The sequence below is a fragment of the Passer montanus genome, unplaced genomic scaffold (genome assembly GCF_014805655.1).
Source record: "Passer montanus isolate IOZ18808 unplaced genomic scaffold, ASM1480565v1 scaffold14, whole genome shotgun sequence".
Taxonomy (NCBI): domain Eukaryota; kingdom Metazoa; phylum Chordata; class Aves; order Passeriformes; family Passeridae; genus Passer; species Passer montanus.
In genome coordinates, this window is record NW_024360941.1 from 5,443,450 (window position 1) to 5,462,605 (window position 19,156).

Here is a 19,156-nt window from a genome sequence, read left to right on the forward strand (position 1 = left end):
CAGCACCTTTTGCCCCCCTGAAACTTGGACCCAATGCTCCAGTGCTTACTGCGTGCACAGCACACCACGGATTTCACTTCAGACAGTACAACCCATGAGCAGGTGCTGGCACTGCAGGGACAGGCACCCAGGCTGCCACACTGGGCACGGACAGCACTGGCCACCCCAGCACCCAACCTTGCAGCAGCAGAGAGGCATCTGATAAACAGGATACAGCAGAACCAGAACAATTAGGAGTCATTGTTCAATTTAGCACTGTGGATGTCAGACACAGCAAGGTCACAGCTGAGCTTCATCTCCCTTGCACAGCAGCAGCCATTCAGCCCTTCCACGTGGCCTGTGAAGCAGCTGATTGCACACAGGCCCCTGAGCACCTGCAGTGAGCTCAGCCACGGGCAGGGTGGTGACCAGGAGGAGGCAGGTGCCTGCAGAACCAGAACACAGGTTCTGGTGCCCAGGCCCACAGAGCCCAGAAACACCATGCCATGCACTGGGGCAGGCAGCACAGGGGAACCTGGGGTTGGGGAATACTTCTGCCTCCAAACAAGGCTGGCCTTGGCCCATCTGCTGCAGACAAGGGGCCTGGGTCTGTCACACACAGCAGCAGCTCCTACTTGACAATTCACTGCAGCTCTACCATGGCCAGTGGTTCAAGTGTTCAGAGTGAGTACTACAGATAACCAGCTTCCAGCTGGAGCCCATACAAATGTTAAAAGCCTCCACCCTGCCCAAAGAAAAAGCTTAAAAAGACACTGAGAAAACAAGACATAGTTGGGAGTATGATAAAGATATAAAACTGGGGCAAGGGGTGGGTGGTTGTTATCATTTGTTATCACTTATGTACTTAGGAAAGGTAACATTTAAAGGGCAGAAGATGTACATGTGTGCACACAGAAAGCTATACTTGCTTTTTTTTCCAGTCACCATGTTCCACAGAAAGCAACACCACTGGTTAATCCAAGGTTTACCTTGAGCAGTCAGAGATAAGAGGAAGGTTTGAGTAATGACCTCAAAACAAGGGAAAGCCATTCTGCCTCACTATGCAGCATTCTTCTCAATGCTGGAAAGAAATACAAGTGGCAGAGAAGTCTGAAGCATGATGGAAAGACACATTATCCAGAAAGGGGAATAAAGCTAAACTTAAAGCTTCAAAACAAGTGAACAGCTATCCTTGTTTGGCTAGTTTTAAGTGCCAACACTGCTGTAAGAACTTCAGCATAACAGAAAAATCTGCAGGTTGCTTGTTGGAACCATCTGTACATGAGCTTGGAAATAACAGAATTCACACTCTTCTTGGTTGCATTTATTGTGCATGGATTTCACAGTCACATTTTACTGGTTTTCATAGAAATTATATAAATTGACATAGAGAGTCACATCAAAACCTGAGTTCTAAAAACAAGTAACTTTATTCCATACATGTATACTATAAAATTCTGGCTGCATTTTCAAGAAACAACAGCTAAGGAGAACAGTCTAATGTTGGATAGCAGCAAAGCCTCCAATATTTATTTTGCTCTGAATGAGACAACCCCCATATTTTTTGCACACTAAACTGTCTAGGTACTTCTAAAGTTGTGCCCTAACACCAAAGTAGGATGCATTAATTTTCCTTTCTTATATTCAACTACAAGACCATTCCTCTTAAGAGTCTTCTTCCCAGTTTTGATTAGTGATTACCCTATCCCCAGAGAGGTATTGGCTTCTAAAATAATTCTTTGTCTACATTGGTAGACAAAATAGTACCCAGAACAAAATGTTTCTTTCACCAGCCTTAATTCACCATAAATTAAAACCAAGAATTCTTGTTTCTTCAACTTCTAAAAGACCTTCCTGTCTTCTGCTGCTTTCCACTTCCCCACATACACCACTTCAACTTTTGAATCAAGATGCTGACTTTCTTGAAGGGCCAAAGTGAAGAGCAAGTATGTAACAAGTATTTTTGACAACATCTTTAAAAGCATTCAACACAAGTTAGTTACCAGATCAATGGAAAAGCTCATGCTCAAGTATTTTTGCTTTGTTAGTTCAGTTGGCAGACTAGGAGTCCTGTTACTAACACAAACTCCTAGTAATGGGATAGTAATAAGGATCCCTCTTAAGAGCTTTAAAGCCAGAATTCTGAACAATTGCTTATCACGGCATGGTTTTTGTACCACAAACTTGTATGTGAGATTAACAGTTTTAGGCCACCCACCACTTTTTTATAATCCCAAATTGGATGCCAAATTTCTCCACTTACCTGACAAAGGAGAAAAGGAGACATCTAGAAAACAAGTACCTGTATTGGATTACTGAAGTAATCCACACCTCTATCCCTGGAAGTAAAGGGAATCAGTGACAGAACACATCTAATCTCAGCTTCAGAAATAGAATATATATATATATATCCCTTGGAAAGTCAGATTTTTCTACAGAACAAATTTGTATTCCAGAAATATAAAATACTTTGGTAGCCTGAAGCTTAATGGTTACACAGCAGTACAAAATAATAACAACAACTGGGCAAAGTTAAACCATTAACTCAGGTCCAACTTTAACTTATGAGGAATTAAAAATCCTTGAAGCCGCAGAACTTTTTTCCAGGACTGAGGATTTGAAGAGAGCCAGAGTGTCCAGTTGTAATAGGTTTATAGTTTATGCACAGCTTATCCTTCCAGCTTAACTTGCATTTCAAAACGTGAAAGATGACTGAAGAGTCACATCTGTACAAGCCAGTCTGGATATTACATTACTTCACGTTCTCCTCCAGAGCTCTTGCAGGAGTTTCCCAAATGCTGTTAGGTTTTGATTTGCTGAGATGTTAACGCCAACAGTCTCTTGCTGAGCAGTGCATTGTGTCGCTGGAGATACTCTATTACATCTCCTTGCTTCTCAACTATCTCTTCTAAACTGGAATTTTCCCTTGAGTAACAAAAGTAAATATGGGTTTCAGTAAAAGACAGCAGCCTTCTAATATGTGAAATATCAGAGCTAATTAACACATACTTAAACAGTTGTTTCTTTTAGTTTCACTTTTCCTGGGATCAACTAATTTTTGAGAGAAGAGGCAATCTACAACACCTATATGTGTAACTCTATTTTGCACGAGAATGTAGAAAGAACTTCATGCCATGTATATAGAACTGAGTTAGATATTTCCTGCTAGACAGTTACAGAGTGAGGATCTTACTGTTTAAGAAACCAAGACAGACAATATGCTAGAATTGTAGCAACAAATGTGGAACCCTTCCCACACACATTAGGAAGCTTGTTTTGAGCAGGCATAATATCTTTCAGCTGTGGGAGACCATAAGCTTTTCCATCGTAAAGATAGAAATTGATTAACCTGGAGTAGCATACATTATATGCTACTATATACAGCAATATCTGTCACACACCATGACAGCATCAGCACCAAAAAGTTGTGCTACTTCTACGATCTCCTGTACAACTACCCTCCCCCCTTAAAATATATCCAGTTTTCAGATATCTCTCATTTTAATTTCAATAGTAACACTGAAACATTTAAATAAAGCTCACTTAATTGAGAGAAAAAAAGTACAGAATTTTGTCAAATCTAATTAGGAATTTTTAAGATACAGCAAGATGAAATACCAATTCCTGAGTGTAGTCTACTCTTTTGTTACACATTATTTCTTCTCAGCTGACTTGGGAATCTGCCCTCTTAGTACGCTTGTGAGCATCTTAGTGCTGAGAAAGTTGTTCCTCAGCCTTACAGCATTTTGTAGAGGAACACTGCCCATTTCATAGTTCTTAGAAAGTGTTGAGAAGGATATTGAGTGAAAAAAAAGCTTAGGTCCAATTAAAAACCCACTGCAGATAAACTGGGGAAAGTACAGAACACAAATTTTGTAAACAGAAAACTTGCAACCTTTACCAGTAAAGTGCACTACCAACTTAAGGCTCCCAATCAGTAGCTTAGGTTACAGAGGTTATGATATTCAAAAAACATTCTTATACCAAGGTCAACTGAAGGGCTGACAGGATTCACTTTTCAATAGATGTTAACTCCCAAGGGAACGAGAGTCAGAGTTGTATAGAGCTAAATTAAAATAACGGTTTTCCAATCAGTTCTCACAGGAAGTTTGCACTCTTTAATCAAAAATGAGCAGAGTTTTTTCCTTAGCTGGTCATTGTTGCAGACACATTCCCTGGGCATTTGAGAATTTCTCAGGGGAGAATATGAATGAGAAAGAAATGAGGTCCACCATACAATCACCATGGTTTTTATATCAAAATGGAAGTCAGACATGGTATCAAAATTCAAGACAATTCTAAATCCTTCCTGTATCCTGGACATCTACTTCCAACTTCCATAAAAGCATGTGCATGCTGCATTTGTGATACCAGGGAAAGTCCCAAAGTATTAGTCATCTCTCATTAGTCAACCTTTCATGAAGGCAGCACATATAGAAGCAAGTCATACTGTATTAGAAAATCTCTAATTCTTCTACAGAAATCCATGATATTTTCAATTACTAGTTTATATTAAGTCATACCAGACTGATTTCAGCAACTGAAAAATGACTGAGCAGTTGGCAGGTACACAAAGAACAAATGAAAAATAAGCCTCAGTGCCTGGGACAGTTTCAGTTACTCTTGGACAGCTTCTACTCTCACTGAGACCTTCCTTACTCCTTAAGTGCCCACCACACCTTAAAAGTTCCTTCCCAAACTCAAAATAGATTCCAAACCAATTGCTAGAATCTCATGTCCAACTGCTGGCACAGAACTGAGAGCTGCTCAGTTTTCTTCTTTGTCTATCAACTGCCCAAAATATATCTCCTTCCCTGAAAAAACTAGCTAAAGCAGCTAGGCTTCTGTAGGCTTGCTTTAAGTAACAGTTTAAGACAACACCCTCTCTCCTTAAACCTAATATAAAATTAACTAAACCAGATTAAGCACAACTATTTAGATTAAAAATTCATGTAACCAGCCATAAATGGTCAAATCACCTCCATCCTTATGTTTGAGGATTTCTGTATCATAGTAAATTGTCATTTACTATGGAGAAACTACAAGACTGCTGCATCTCATCTGTGCATCTAAAATGGGAGGCTTATACACAGTTCCTTCAGAGCTGTTATTCCCACCTCTGGTTTAGCTGACAGGTTTAAGATTGCATGGAAGTCTACAGGAAATCAAGCAATTCCATTCATGTTACCTATATACCATTGCTGAACACAGCACAAAATGAATACAGAATTCTTACCTGAATCCAACTTCTGAGGTAATGTGACTAGGGTAGGCATACATCTTTTCTTCTTCAATTATGTCAGGTCTTGGCTTGGCACGATTGAAGTTGCTTATTCTCACTGTAAGAAAGCTTTATAAATTACTTGGAAAGTGGAGGGGGGAAAAAAGAAGCTTTAACACCAGAGTCCAAGTTATAAAAATCTGTAACAGATGATCCTAAGATTACCTTAGGATAGGACATGGAAAGACAAAGTAGAGAATGGGAAATGGGAAAGCAAAAGCAGACTTTAATGGGGAAGCTTGAACATACTGCTTAACATCTGCAAAGTTTAATCTGCCCCCTAAGAGAGGATGAAACCTTAGTTGCCTTTTACAGGGTACCAAGATTCACTCTCCCAAGTTCAGGCAAAATTAAGCTAAATGGCATAAAATTTTTTTAAGAAGTTTTGTACTGGTAGCTGGTTCAGAACTTCTAGCTTAAGCTCTTCAATAAATACTACTTTAACTACACCAGCTGCAGTGAAGCAGCACCTTGTCTGCCTGCTCAGACTAGGGCAGACTTGCTACAGAAAGCCATTGTGAACCAAGCAGTCTTGGCTATCAAACCCAGAAGTCATTCCTGGGCACCTGTGAATAGAGTTTAAGGCTAAATTTAACAGATGTATGGGTGGGAAAATTTGTAGGCACCCTCTGCATTATTTCAAAAAGGAAGCTGAAAATATTTAAAGCCATTCAATGTCAGATCCTGATTCAGAGAAAATATCAAAATATCCAGAGTATGCATTTGGGACTCTACAGTTAGGGCTGCTTGTGAAACAATGCATCTAATGCCACAAAAAACATTACAGTGCAACTCTGTGAGAAATCCACACTACTGTAACAGAGGAGTGTCCTTACAAGTCAGTACTATGATGGGGTTTATTACAGGCCACCCTGCTAAAACAATGCTAAGACCCTCCAGAGGTTAACTACGAGTTAGGCTCAAAGGTTAGTTATTTCTATGATGGTATTTCTCTACAAATAAAACCACAAAGGAATGGATGTGGAATTCTCAACATGTGTTGTTTGTGGGAATGTTGGTCTTTTATTCAAGTGATATTAGAAGTATGTGAGAAAGTAATTAAATACATATATTTAGTAAGTCTTTAAAAGCTTTACTCCCTATCCTAGCAGTAAAAAACTTAGAATAGTAAGCTGACATTTAGAGCTGTCTGTATCGTACTTCATTCCATGCACTTTTACCTCACGTGAACGATTTATATATGTCAAGTCTATTATAGGTCAATCACAGCAATTCCTTGTAGATTTCTGAATCTCTGCCTCTGCATCCTACAGCTATATATACACACTGCTGCAAGGAGATAATTTTAAGGAAGGCAGCAGTCCTTCACAGGAAATTGTCTATCATACAATTGATAAACAGGTCCAACAAGCATGAGAAGTACCTAGAATTACAGTCAGGTATTCCTGATTTGTGAGACAGTATTATTTAACAGAAAATAAGTCAGGTACATGAACCTTCTACAGATAAGCATTTATGTCTCATTCTCATAGTTAAATAATTACTTAACTGTGAAGAAACAGTATGTGAACTGGTGCTGCCTTCTCTCCAAAATTATACAAAACTAATACAAAAAAGGGTGGGTCAGTAGTTCTTAGTGTAAATTTACCTTAGTCTCCCCATTGTTGCTCAGCTGATACTATTTTAGCAGAATCTGCTAAGTGCTTGCCTTGAAGAGGGGAATTCTAAACCTTAGCAGAGGGCTGCCCTTAAAACTATTCCATTAAAGAAGCTTCATGCTTCCACCCAGTCACATACTCTGCTCTGGCTAAGAGAAAAAACCCATCTGAATGTCATTATTACTACAGATTCTCAGGGTATTTTCAAAATTCCCCAAATACATTTGTTTTGCCTCAGTACAGCCTTAATTCGATAGTAAAATGTTGAAAAACCTTAAAACCCACCACTACAGATAAAGACAGACATGCAAGCAGTCTCAGCTTATCTCAAGCACTGGGATGGAAAACAAGAGAACAAATTACATCACCCACTGGAAAAAGCAACTTAGGGTGACTGGAAGTCTTCCTCATCTTTCAGCAGGTGTAAAGTCACATAAAAATTAACCCTAGTTCTGTACACCAAGCTGTAGAGAATGAATTTTATGTTGATTTGAGTCTGCTCAAGAGATAAGGCAGCTGTTGGTAGAAGACATTGCCTTACTCCTTCCTAGCAATACAACTCCTAACTCTTCCCCTTAGTTCCAAGATTCACTGGACCCTTCATCAAGCCTCTTTGAGCTGCAAAGCACAACAATGCACCCCACAACTTCCTTGTTTATGCATTTACTTATCAAGATTTTAGATAGTTTTGCCAAGTTTAAAAGGCAAGTGTTTTTATCAAGTCTTCATAAGTTACACCAAACCTAAAGCCTTACAAACCAACAGTAATAGCACAAACATGGTTAATGAATTTGAAGGTCACAGGAACTGGCATAAGTAAAAATCAGGAAACAATACCCTTTTGGTGACAAATAAGCAGAAAAATAGTTTTGAGAGTTCTTACAGAAGTACAAGCTCAGACCTTACTACTATGCAGGTCATCTTTCTTGCACTTATCCTTTTTGGCCAAGGTAAGAGTCACACAATGCAGCTCTTTGAGCTCCAGCAGGCCTCGGGGCTAGAAATAGCATTTCTCTGAAATTCCTGGCATACTATTAAAGTTTTACAATTTATCTCTTATTTCCCGAGTTTCCCAGGAAAGTAAGTATGCGTATGCAAAGAAGGGATGATCTCCAGCATTGTTGGAATAGTTTTCCAGCACTGCCATGATTGCATTCCCTCATCACCGCCTTTATTCTTTCAGAAGACAGTCAGTCTACTTGAGCCATGCTGGGCCATTGAGGGGAAAGCCTGACCAGCCTGCAGCACTCAGGCTTCTGCACACTTGTAAGACAAAGACATAGTTTAGGACTGGGACCTTATTTCTTGGTGCATTTTTGATGCTGTTGAAGGAGAGTCAGAATAGGTTTTATTTCCTAGATAAACAAGCTACTTACCAGTATCTCTGTGTGCCATTGCATTACTATGAACACACCAAAGTTTTCTTTTAAGCATTTATCAGCATTTTAGATAGTTTTGCAAAGTTAAAGCCAAATGTTTTATCAAGTCTCATACGTTATGCCAAACCTAAAGCAGACAACCTTACAAACCAACAGTGATAGCACAAAGCAAAGCCTCACAGTTTTATAAAGCACTACAGTGTTTTGATATGATCACAGCTTCCAAAACCATCCATCTTTTAAATATTCATTGGAAGGAATCTTCAATTTTAGTGTCAAAGAGAAACTGAAGCCTTTGGGGTGGGACCAGGGAAAGAGGAAGAGACTGGAAAAGGCACAATCACACAATCAGGTACGCAAACCCCACATGTAAATCCCAGACAGTTCTGACTAAGCCAGCTAGCTCTTACTGCTTCACAGCTTGTGGTGCATGCATTTGTGAAACACTGATAAACAGACAAACCTGTTCACGAGACAGTTTTTGAATTAATTAGGCATTTATTGCCACTTCACTAGATTAACAGCTTTAAGATAACATGGAGCTTTCATTTAGCAGCCCTTGGAACCAAATCAAGCCTGACAACCTTTCCCAATTTGTTTTGAATTTGCCTTAGTTCTCCTTCTACAAGCACAGAATAGTTTTGTATTTATAATGGCAGTTAAATGCCTTGGGGAACCACAAGTGAACTACTGTGAGGGCAAACAAACAGTTGAGTACCAGCTATAATGAATGTCACACAAGAAGGCTAAGCTTGCCTCTCTCACCTGTGTAAATCACTAAGCATGTCAGGGAACTGATCATCTCCAGGCTCAGGATTCCCAGGATAAGATACAGGTAAACTTTGCTGTGATCAGGAAAGGAATGCTGCACCGACAGAATCAAGAGCAGGGCTGTATTACCTAGAAAACAAATGTTATATTTTAAAGATTTATTAATTTTATTAGCTATTGAAAATTAACAAATGCTTTCTCATGCGTAGTATCTGCATAGGTTGCAACACTTCAGTAATGCTTTTCCATTTCATACCATGCTTGCCCCTTCAGCTAATTTCCTTAACATGCAAGCTCATACTTGCTGGTAGCAAAATGAGGTTTCATTTCAGGATATGCTTGTAATGGTAGACAATTAGGAGTTTTCTTATAGATTCTTCTGACTTAAAAAACAAGAGTGGAAGAAACACACTAGAAATACCTAAAATAGGTACATGGGCTTAAACTGTTTCTGGCTTTGTTGATGCTATTCTTCTTAGTCATTCTTTCAATTCCTAAGAGATCATGTAAGTCAGCTGAAAATGAGGGAGTATTTTCCTCAAGCAGTGGATTTAAAACATATTTAAATTAGGCTAACAGAGCAAAAAACAAAAATCCTTAACACGTTCCTTTCAAAGCCTACTTACATAGGCTTCCACTTGCTATTATCTTAATACTTGAACATAACTGAAAATTTAATTGAAATTAGTACAATTAGTCAAGGAGAAAAAATACTGAGTTACAGGCCTGAAAATCTTTTCTAATACTGAGTGTGAAGTGTTTTCTTCCTTCCTGTAAAAATGTGTCAGATCAGTGTCTGGATAAAGAACTACATTTATAAAGACCATTAATGTAGCTAGGGAACTGTACTTCTCTTTCCTGCTGTGCCAGTCAAGTGAAGGAAGTGGTATCAGCAGTCATTACCATGGCAGGAAGCTTGCAGTAATGGAAGAACTACCTTCTCAACAACAGATGATCAAAATTCACCTGATTGCATCTGAACATTCACAAACGCCCAGAGTTTGTCTAGTAGGGGAGAAGTGGGCTTCATCTAAGACTGAAACCAGGGTAAAGGATTGCCAATTACACTGCAACAGGCAGAAATAATCCTTTTAACGTGATTAAGCCTCCTGTGGCCTGCTTCTGTCACTGCACCCCAAACATTTCTACATCTTCAGAGCTCTATCTAGTGGCCAGAGCCTGAAGTGTTGCACATTTATCAAGCTGACTAGCTCTTTTAGAGACTGTGTGGAAAGAAAGCTAGATTTCTATATAGAACAGGACCATTTCACTTATTAACTCCGGTGAAAAAAAGGGATTTATTGACTCCAGGAGGGAGGTGGGATTATAAGAGGCAGAAACACTGCAGAAGCCATTGCTCTGCCCTTTTCTACTGCTATTTGTGGGAAAAATCCCCTTAAGTTAAATGGATTTCAGTTTTTACAGTGACTTGTAGAAAAGCTTCATCAGTTAGGTGCACCAACGCTTTACAGCTAAACTTGGCAGAGATGTAACTTTAAAATATAGTTAAATCACTCCAATACGCCACCTTTTGTCCATAGAAAGTAGAGAAAGGCAGTCAGATATAGGGCTGAATGTTACACATCCTCAGTGAGGGTCAGAAAATTGGTTATTTCACTGAATTCAGACAGCTGTTGGGCAACAAGCAATTCATCTGTTTCTATGTGGATTGCTGAATTTGAAAAGAGAAGAGCAGCTTCCTGGAAGGACTAGCAGGCTTACCACATATCCAACCAGACAAATGAATATGCAAATCAAGATCACTAGCAGCCAAACACCAACCTTGCTGACTGAATACTCCATGGCTGAAGACTAAATGCTAATGACTAAATGTTTTACTCAACCTAGTCCTGAGCATTTTTGCACTAGAAACAGTTCCTTACAACCTGCATCTGGCGCACCAGAAAGATCAGTACAGAGGTTAATTTGACTAAAGGATCATTCGTAAGGGCTCACAGACAGGTTCTTAAAAGTTCATAATATAGAATACACAATGATATATAACCTGCTCAGTCTCTTATTGTGTCACAGTCTAAAGCTTTAGATGGAAGAAACCCCAAGTTCATGTCACCTGTGGCATGTATCAGCAGTGGCAGCCTTTTCAGATGCCTTGTTGATCGGTATATGGAGAAGTAACCTCTTCTTCTGACTCTGCTGTGGTGGTGTTGCACATATCGTTCAAAACAGACATGCAGAACCCACAGAATTATTTTTGCAATTATTATGACAGTCTGCACTTTAAGCGGGTGAGTGTAGTTCCCAGGGCACTTATCTTGGTTTGGATTGGGGTAGGAGCAAAACATAGCTGCTAAAAATGCTAGAACAACAAAAGCAACCTGGAAGAGAAAGGAAGAGAAAAAAACCTTTAAAGTCAACACTTAGCTATATATATGAAAAAAACCCCTGAAACAAAACCAGGATTATGTAGTTAATTCATTATGCATTGCTTTCTGAATTGATTTTATTAGAGTTGATGTAACATATAAAACATTAGACACTTGTTACAGCCACTACATTTCACTCTGCTAAATTGTAAGACTGACTTCCAGGAGGGCAAGCAGTCTCCAGCAGAACAGAGCTGGTAATTGTCACCCTTCCCAGAATTTCTACTAAATCAATTTCACTGTTCCTTGAGTCTTCATAGTGAATTTATTTCATTTCTGGACCCTCCTTACTATGCCTTTTTACTTTAAAGAAAACTTAATTTATGCTCCTAGAAAAGAGAAACCACTTCTTTTTAGACTCATTCAAGTACACATAATGCTGCTCTGTGGGACAGGCTCTTATCTTATCAGTACACTCCATATTTCCTGAAACTGATATTTCCCAAAATTGACATTTCCTAAGTGAAAATCAATGCTTTCCTACAGCCACTGAAGATCATCTCCACATTGACTTTAGAAAAGTGAATCATCAGAGTAATTTAAAGTGAATTAGCACCAGCTAGGCATCTTTGCCAATTGGTAATCATTCCTTAGTAGTATATTTACCATCATATTTTTCCACTTTACCTTTTTACTTGTCAGAAAAACCAGACAGATTGTCAGTCTGAGTGCATATATAGTCAGACTGTACATATATTTATCCTTTCAGACCACTACCATTATGCCATAACTTTTCCTGTCTTCTAGACTCCTCTCCAAATTTCCAGCATCAGCAGCAAGCATCAGCAATCTTTTGGCCAATTAGCAAAGCTGTGCCTGCATATTGCCTGTAGTATATGTATACACATAGGGCTTTCTTAATATTTATAGAGTTTTGTCACAGAAAATATTTTCTCTACTGTGTACATTCAGTGAACAAGAACAGTATTATACTTTCTCATTCTGGTTCATTCTACAGAACAGGAATATTTTTAAAACAGAACTGTAAAGAGAAACAACTCCCACCAATACAGAAATAAATTGAGAGCTACTAATATACAAAACAAAAAGAAACCAATTTGTCTCAAGTCTAAAAATGAGTTCTAATACACTTAGCTTAAAAAAAGTGTCAGATGTTCTGCATGTCATAACTGACAGAAACAGCACATCAGAACTGAAGACAGAGGAAAGCACCCCATTTTTTTTTGCAGCCTTTGTTTCCACACTTAGTTCTATGAATATTTAACATCCCACTGCCTCCTTTCCACCCCCTTGAACTTTTATTTCCTGTTTTTATATTTTCTCAAGCAGCACTCTTCACAGAAATTAACTTTTCAGAACTACTTAATTACTTTTGAGACAAACTGCTCTTAGCTTGCTCAGGTTGTGACCAGAGTTAGGTAATTGGGAAGGGAGCAAGAAAGGGGAATAATTTTCACACAACTGTCAATACCTAAAAAAGACATTACAGAGGACAGATAGGATAGAAGGTGGAAGTAAAGAAACCCAAACCAAAATAGAAGTGTACCCCACATTATCCATAAAACCATTACTTCAAATACAAATTAAATACCATATTACCTTGAGATAGGTTAAGTTGCTAGGTTAAGTAGTGAAATAAGAGGCAGGTTTATCATTTGTTTAATCTATTATTTTACCACCTTCTTTTCTTATAAAGCTATGAATAATTCAGCTATTTTATTTGATCTGTTTACTGTTAGGTTTGCCATTTTACAATAGTGATACAATTAGTTCTACTCCTTCCAGGTGTTAGGAATATATTTCAGTAAAGAAAATGGCTATATTAAACTGATGCAAGCAGGACTGATCTAGCATTGCATCTCCACTAAACTACTACAGCAGTGCACACAAGAGGAAACAGGAAGCTGGCATTTAGAGTGGTATTTATTAAATATGTTTTACTTGCATTGTTGGGCAGTTCAATAATAGGTGTTTCACCCCATGCATATTTTTTACATACAAAAAGTTATTAATATAAAGAGTAGTATTTAAGTTCAATTTTGTGTATGTGCACACACACAGAGGTTAAAGGAAAGAAAGGATTCATATAAGGACATTATTTCTAGCCTGTACTCTTCACATTGCTCTCCAGCCTCCTGATGGGAAGCCCTCAGAAAAGGAAGGCTTGGCAAAAGGAAAGGCACTCAAAAATCCAGTCCTACCACAGTCCAGTACATCCTACCACTTTCCAGAATTGTATGTAACTAGGCAGCTGCATCACAGCAGCTATTTTGATGCCTAACTCCATTTCTTGGCACATGAAGGTGGAGAAGAAATACTCCAAGTTACATACAAATTGCTTCAGAGATGCATTACAGCTCTACTGCATAATCCTATGATGGCTTATCTTTCCCAGGACATTTATCCCTTTGGCAGACTGTGCATCAGAAGCTAACCTGGCCTCTCTTCACATTCCACAAGATTTATGCACATTTGCAGAAGCACAGGGGAAGGATATCCAATAAGCTTGTTTTGCCCACCCATCCTTTCAGTGAGAGAGACAGTGCCACTGAAGGTAGCAAGTATAATGCTGTTTTGCCAACAGAAAAGGATACTTCTCCATTTTGCTCCAAGGACCAACTGGTCACTGAAGCAGGTTCAGCAACAACAACAAGACTTAACCTGTGAAAATGTGTTGTTGACAGATGCCACAGAAGTTTTCCCATTTCATCTAACCACACTTCTCTCCATTTGCAGGAAAGAAAAAGTGGGAGGACAACAGGCAGCAGTTTCCTAGGATCTAGGTGACTTAACATTTGGCTGCATTAGTTATGGTAGGAGACAGAAAAGCCCCAAGGCTTGGCAGAAAATAGTCACTGCCCTGTTACCAATAGCACATTTCAAGTGCCTTCTATAAGGGAATGACACAGAGTTCTTTTGGTAGGGGAAGGGAGAAGGCTGGATACATGGTTTCTGTTGGGAATTGTGGTAGTCTACTCAGCAGAACAGCAGAGGTCTTTCTTAAGTCTACCTGACAGCCAGAGGAGCATTTCTGGATACTACTACAAGGGCCACAAAACAGCTACTCCTAAAATTAGAAGGCTAAAGAACATTGAACAACTGCCCAAAGAGGTTGGTATGTGCTTTTCAAGTCCTGGCAGAGAGCATGTTTTCAAGAACACTGGGCACTGCATTTTGTATTTGAGATCTAATGAAGCTCTAAAACAGCTTGTGTCACTGGTACTATAGAATCATAGAATCTAGGTTGGAAAAGACCCTTAAGATCATCAAGTCCACCTTTTATTTAAAACTACCACATCCACAACTAACCCATGTCCCTAAAAGACATGAAAATGACATTTCAGCGAGATCTTGAGCTCTGAGCTCTTCAGCCTTCCTTCTTCATATCTGGTTGCTACATACTCACAAGCAACAACAAGCCTCTTCAGCTTATCAAGGAAAAACTCACTACTAGGCAGGACTCTCTCTCTGCTTCTGTCTGCCAGCCTCCATAAATGCCTAGATACTGTTCAGTATTTGTGCTTTTTGCTCTTAACCTCCAGAAATGAGAGCAGGAAGTAACATTTGGATCACTTTCTTTCTCCTTCCACTAACATGCAACACCCCCTAAGCAAGTCCAGCTTTAATTGTTTAGCTAACCTCTCTCTGAAATTAGGTTTGCTCTCAGAAGGCAAGGCACGAAAATTATCTCAGTCCTCTGTAACTAGCATAGCACTTCTATGGCAATAATATTATTTTTAAATTACATTTCCAACAGCATAGAAGAACTACTATTTAAAATGCTCTTCCTCTTAACAAGATGTATCATAGCACCAGCAACCAGAACAAGAAGGCAGAAAGTATTTGATAGCATATACACTATCAAAATTTATTGGCAAAGTGGACCTCACTGGTTTGGAAGAACAGCCAGTGTATGCAATTCACTGTCATATCATCAGAATTCTGTCACATGAACAGTGGATTCTGAAGGATTCAGACAAGAGACAACAAGTGTCTTAGAGAAATCATGCTTCTTAAACTTACATGTATTAGCAACAGGAAATTGGCAAGGAGAACTGCTGGGATAGCATGAAATCTTGGCCTCAGCTGGGAATGCAATGTATGAGACGAAATGAGTGGTGCATCCAGTAGAGGATCATCTTCCAAACTCTGTGTTATTTCCAAGGAGCCCTGGAACAGAAGGGGAAGGCAAACAATAGCAACAGATAAGCTCTAAAAGTAATGTACAAAGGTTTTAGAATTTCCTCTTAGCAAATCAAGCCTTGAGAAGGAAAACCTCCACTAGGTTCATATCTCCAGAAAGCTCTTAAATCTAGGTAAACTCTCATCACATCTTTATGTCCCTGAAGAATCCAACTTCCCAGTATCACACTGAGTCTTCAGGAACTTCAGTTTTTAAAATGTATTACAAATATCTGAGCTTCAATCCTAAGATGTCAGAAGCAGCAGTATATTTACGGGGAAAAGGCACAAAGTCTCTCTCACATGCTTTATACAGGTACTGCAAAAGTCTTTGTTGTTCTTTCATTTGTCTGACTATAGCTGGAGGCAACAACAAAGTTGCAGTGTAACAGTTTTGAGTATTCAGCCTTTGATACTATTGACATGTTAAAACACCTGCAGCAGTAACTAGAGCTGAACTCAGGCAGCAAAGAAGCAGCAGCTCACAGAGAAGGCGCTACCAAGTGCTGAGCAAGACATTCTCTACCTACACCAGAGAGAGTGCAGCCTGCCCATGTCATGTTGGAGCCAAGGGCTAGCTCTTTGACTTCACATTCAGCTCAAATGTAGTGTCTCTTACTAAGCAGAAGGTAAAACTAAGTATGGGTGGAGGGAAAAACTTTGGACAAGGAACCCGCCCCACAGTTATGCATCCCTGCTCCTTTCAGGCCAGGGCAAAGTCATTCAATACATATTAAGTGGAACACACACAAGGCACTACAATGGCCAAAACTGCTAGAGTTTCTCCCTTAGCATCCTGTTACGTCCCTTGCCTCAGAAGAGAAAACAGCTCAAGATTTCCTCTCAAGTCTTGACTGCTGTTCTTCATGATACCAACCATAGCCCAGAACAACAAGACAAGGGCAGACTTCATCCCACTCCAGGCTTCTGGCTACTCAGATGTGCCAGGTTTCACCAGGCTATTTACTGATTTATAAACTGAGGACTTATCTTTGCCATGAGAAAAAGCAGCACAAGCCTCAACACAAATGAAACATGCCATCCTTCTACACACTAACACAGGAAGAGAGGGATTACACCTAGGTTTATATCTCATGTCAATGAGGACAATGTAGATTGTCTCCCCAGTGTTATTTCACCTACAGACAACTACCTACAGTGAAGGAAATAGTAATCAGGAGTTATTTCAGTCAACAACCAGTTTTATTTTAGAACTGTGAACACTACACTTGCCCTACCACAGAGGAGTGTGAACAGACCAGCCTCAGCTATTTGATACCTTTTAGTTAGCCCAGTCATTGACTGAAAATGACCCTTACTGAAATACCTGACTGGTAAAATGACCTTTTACTGCACACCTAAATGTTTACAAATGGCACTCTTCTTATGTCACTGACATAAAATCTAGAACCATGAAAGCAAAGATGCCCTCTAGCCCTCCTTTGCCCATTTTCAAAGGCCAGGTGTAATTTAAGCTCTGAGAGCAAGGACCAACACTCCAGCAGCCAAGGCATCTCACCTAATTACACATCAGTAAAAAGTTAGTTACTGTGAGGGTGGAGAGACATTGAACAGTTGCCTGGTGAAGCTGCAGATGCCCCATTCCTGGAAGTGTTCAAGGCCAGGCTAGCTGGGGTTTTGAGCAAGCTGGTTTAGTGGATGGTGTTCCTACCCATGGCAGGGGGGGTTGGAAATAGATCTTTAAAGGACCTTCAACCCAAACCATTCTATGATCACAGAATCAGTAGTGGGGTTAACAGCTCACATCTCCCACAAACCCAGCAATTCTTCCTAGGACAATATCCTTTGTCTCATGGGACTAAATTATTCACCATTTCTGCATTTCACCATTCCCTCATTTCCATGAGGGATCAGGGCACTCCTTCACAGACAAAGCTTTATCAGAGGTTTGACCATGCCACTTTCTCACAAGACTGGCTACAGTCCATCTTTGTATCCTAAAATACAGCTAGCATTAGGAAGCACTAGATTACATAATATCTGCAAATAGATTTTATTACAGACAACATGGAGAGGAGGGGAATTAAAGCATGGGACATGATGTTCCCATGCAGTCAATTTGACATAAAGAAAAGCCAGTAAGCGTCCTTCCTAACTGGAGCAAACATGGGTTTCATTGCATTAAGATGAGCCAAAGCCACAGCTGTCAAAAGTCAAGATGCCTTAAATCCAGACTTGCTTGGCACTTTTGCTGAGCACAGGTTAAAGCTTTAGCCTCCTGGCTCCCTGATCCACTTCCAGCATGTGATCGCTTCCACAGCAGCCCAGCGGCAGCACAAGGAGGAGGGCAGGCAGGAACAAGCCACAGCCAGCAAGCCTTGCCCACGCAGGCTTCCAGCTGGGGCGGGGAGAAACATTCAAACAAACACAGAAACGCCGCGGTCACGCCAGCGAGCAGCTCATAATCCAGAGATGGCACAGACAGGATCCGCCTGTGGAAAAATAACCCAGAAAACCTGAAGCAGCCACACGAGCAGCCCCGATTAGAGGCTAATAACCTCGATTAAAAACAAGCCCAGGCCCAAATGCCTCGGGGATATTTCAAGCCCGGCTGGGGAGGGGCAGCGCGGGGAGCGAGGGGCCGCGGCGGCCTCCTCACTTCGGAGGCGGCCCCTGGGACGCGCCTGGGCCGCCGGGCGCCCCCGGAAGGAACAGATAAAGCCTCGGGCGCCCGGGACGGAAAACAGCCAGGAAGAGGCGGAAGGAAGAGACGGCGCGGAACATGAGGCGCTCGCCCGGCGGCGCCCACCCTCAGCGGCGGCCCGGCCGCTCACCCGGGCGGGGTCCCCGCGGCCGCGGCCCCGCTCCCGCCCGCCGCGCTCACGTTGTCCAGGTCCTGCCGCCGCCTCCCCGCCGTCAGCGCCATCGCCGCCTCCCACCACAGCCGCCCGGGCGGCGTTTAATGGGCACCCCCGGCACGGCCCTGCCGCCCTGGGCCGGCCACGGGCAGCGCCGCCGCCCCGCCCCGCCCCGCCAGCAGTGACAGTGAAGTGAGGCCACAATTTGCATACATATGTGCAGTGTGTGTGAGACATGCCATTAGACAAGTGTTTAAGATAAAATCAAAAGAACAAATTCTTCTAATTGTAATTTTGAAATCCTAAAGTCCCAGTAAGTTTACATTTTTTAGCACTCATTTGAACAGCTATAATTTTATATATAATTGTAAACCTTGTTTTTACTGAATAGGAAATGAAGAGTTCCCAATGGACTACTGAAGAGCCCAGTTAGGGAAAAAATTACAAGTTTAAATATGTGAAGTGCATAAATACTTACTGCATACAACACCAGTTAACATAGTCAGAAATATGTGATTGCCAGCTTCAACTGTTTTACGTAAAACACGTATGTAATCTCTATAGTAGTAGTCTGCTCTTGTTCTTACTAGATAACTCAATCTTTGTTTTGGTTTTGATATATCATTTTAATTGCTAAATTCACAGTATTTTTTGTAGTGAGAGGTTTTAGTGATGTAGATAGGTTCTAATAAAGAAGCATTCTCTTCTGCTCCATTCCTGTTCCATCCTCATCAAATTTTGCAGACATTGTAATTTTAGTGTACACAAACTTGCAAGTCTG

At 40.5% G+C, this 19,156-nt stretch overlaps 1 protein-coding gene across 1 annotated transcript; it reads right to left on the reverse strand.

Moving 5' to 3' along the window:
• Positions 1–1,281: 1,281 nt before the first annotated feature.
• TMEM192 (transmembrane protein 192) lies at positions 1,282–18,551 on the reverse strand. The gene is made up of 6 exons (XM_039700071.1): positions 18,402–18,551; positions 15,398–15,544; positions 11,101–11,365; positions 9,024–9,158; positions 5,216–5,318; positions 1,282–2,904 (listed from the first exon to the last, which is right to left on the reverse strand). Exons 1-6 carry the CDS (start codon positions 18,441–18,443, stop codon positions 2,781–2,783), a joined length of 816 nt encoding a protein of 271 aa, XP_039556005.1. The 5' UTR covers positions 18,444–18,551; the 3' UTR covers positions 1,282–2,780.
• Positions 18,552–19,156: the final 605 nt, after the last annotated feature.

What these genes read in the sequence shown, in the direction of transcription:
- TMEM192 (XM_039700071.1), bottom strand. Translation starts at nt 18,443, where the DNA reads ATGGCGCTGACGGCGGGGAGGCGGCGGCAGGACCTGGACAAC. An exon ending in ACTGCTGATACATGCCACAG is followed by an intron (nt 9,159 to 11,100) that starts GTGACATGAACT and finishes TTTGTTTTCTAG; the next exon opens with GTAATACAGCCCTGCTCTTG. An exon ending in ACCTCAGAAGTTGGATTCAG is followed by an intron (nt 2,905 to 5,215) that starts GTAAGAATTCTG and finishes TTGTTACTCAAG; the next exon opens with GGAAAATTCCAGTTTAGAAG.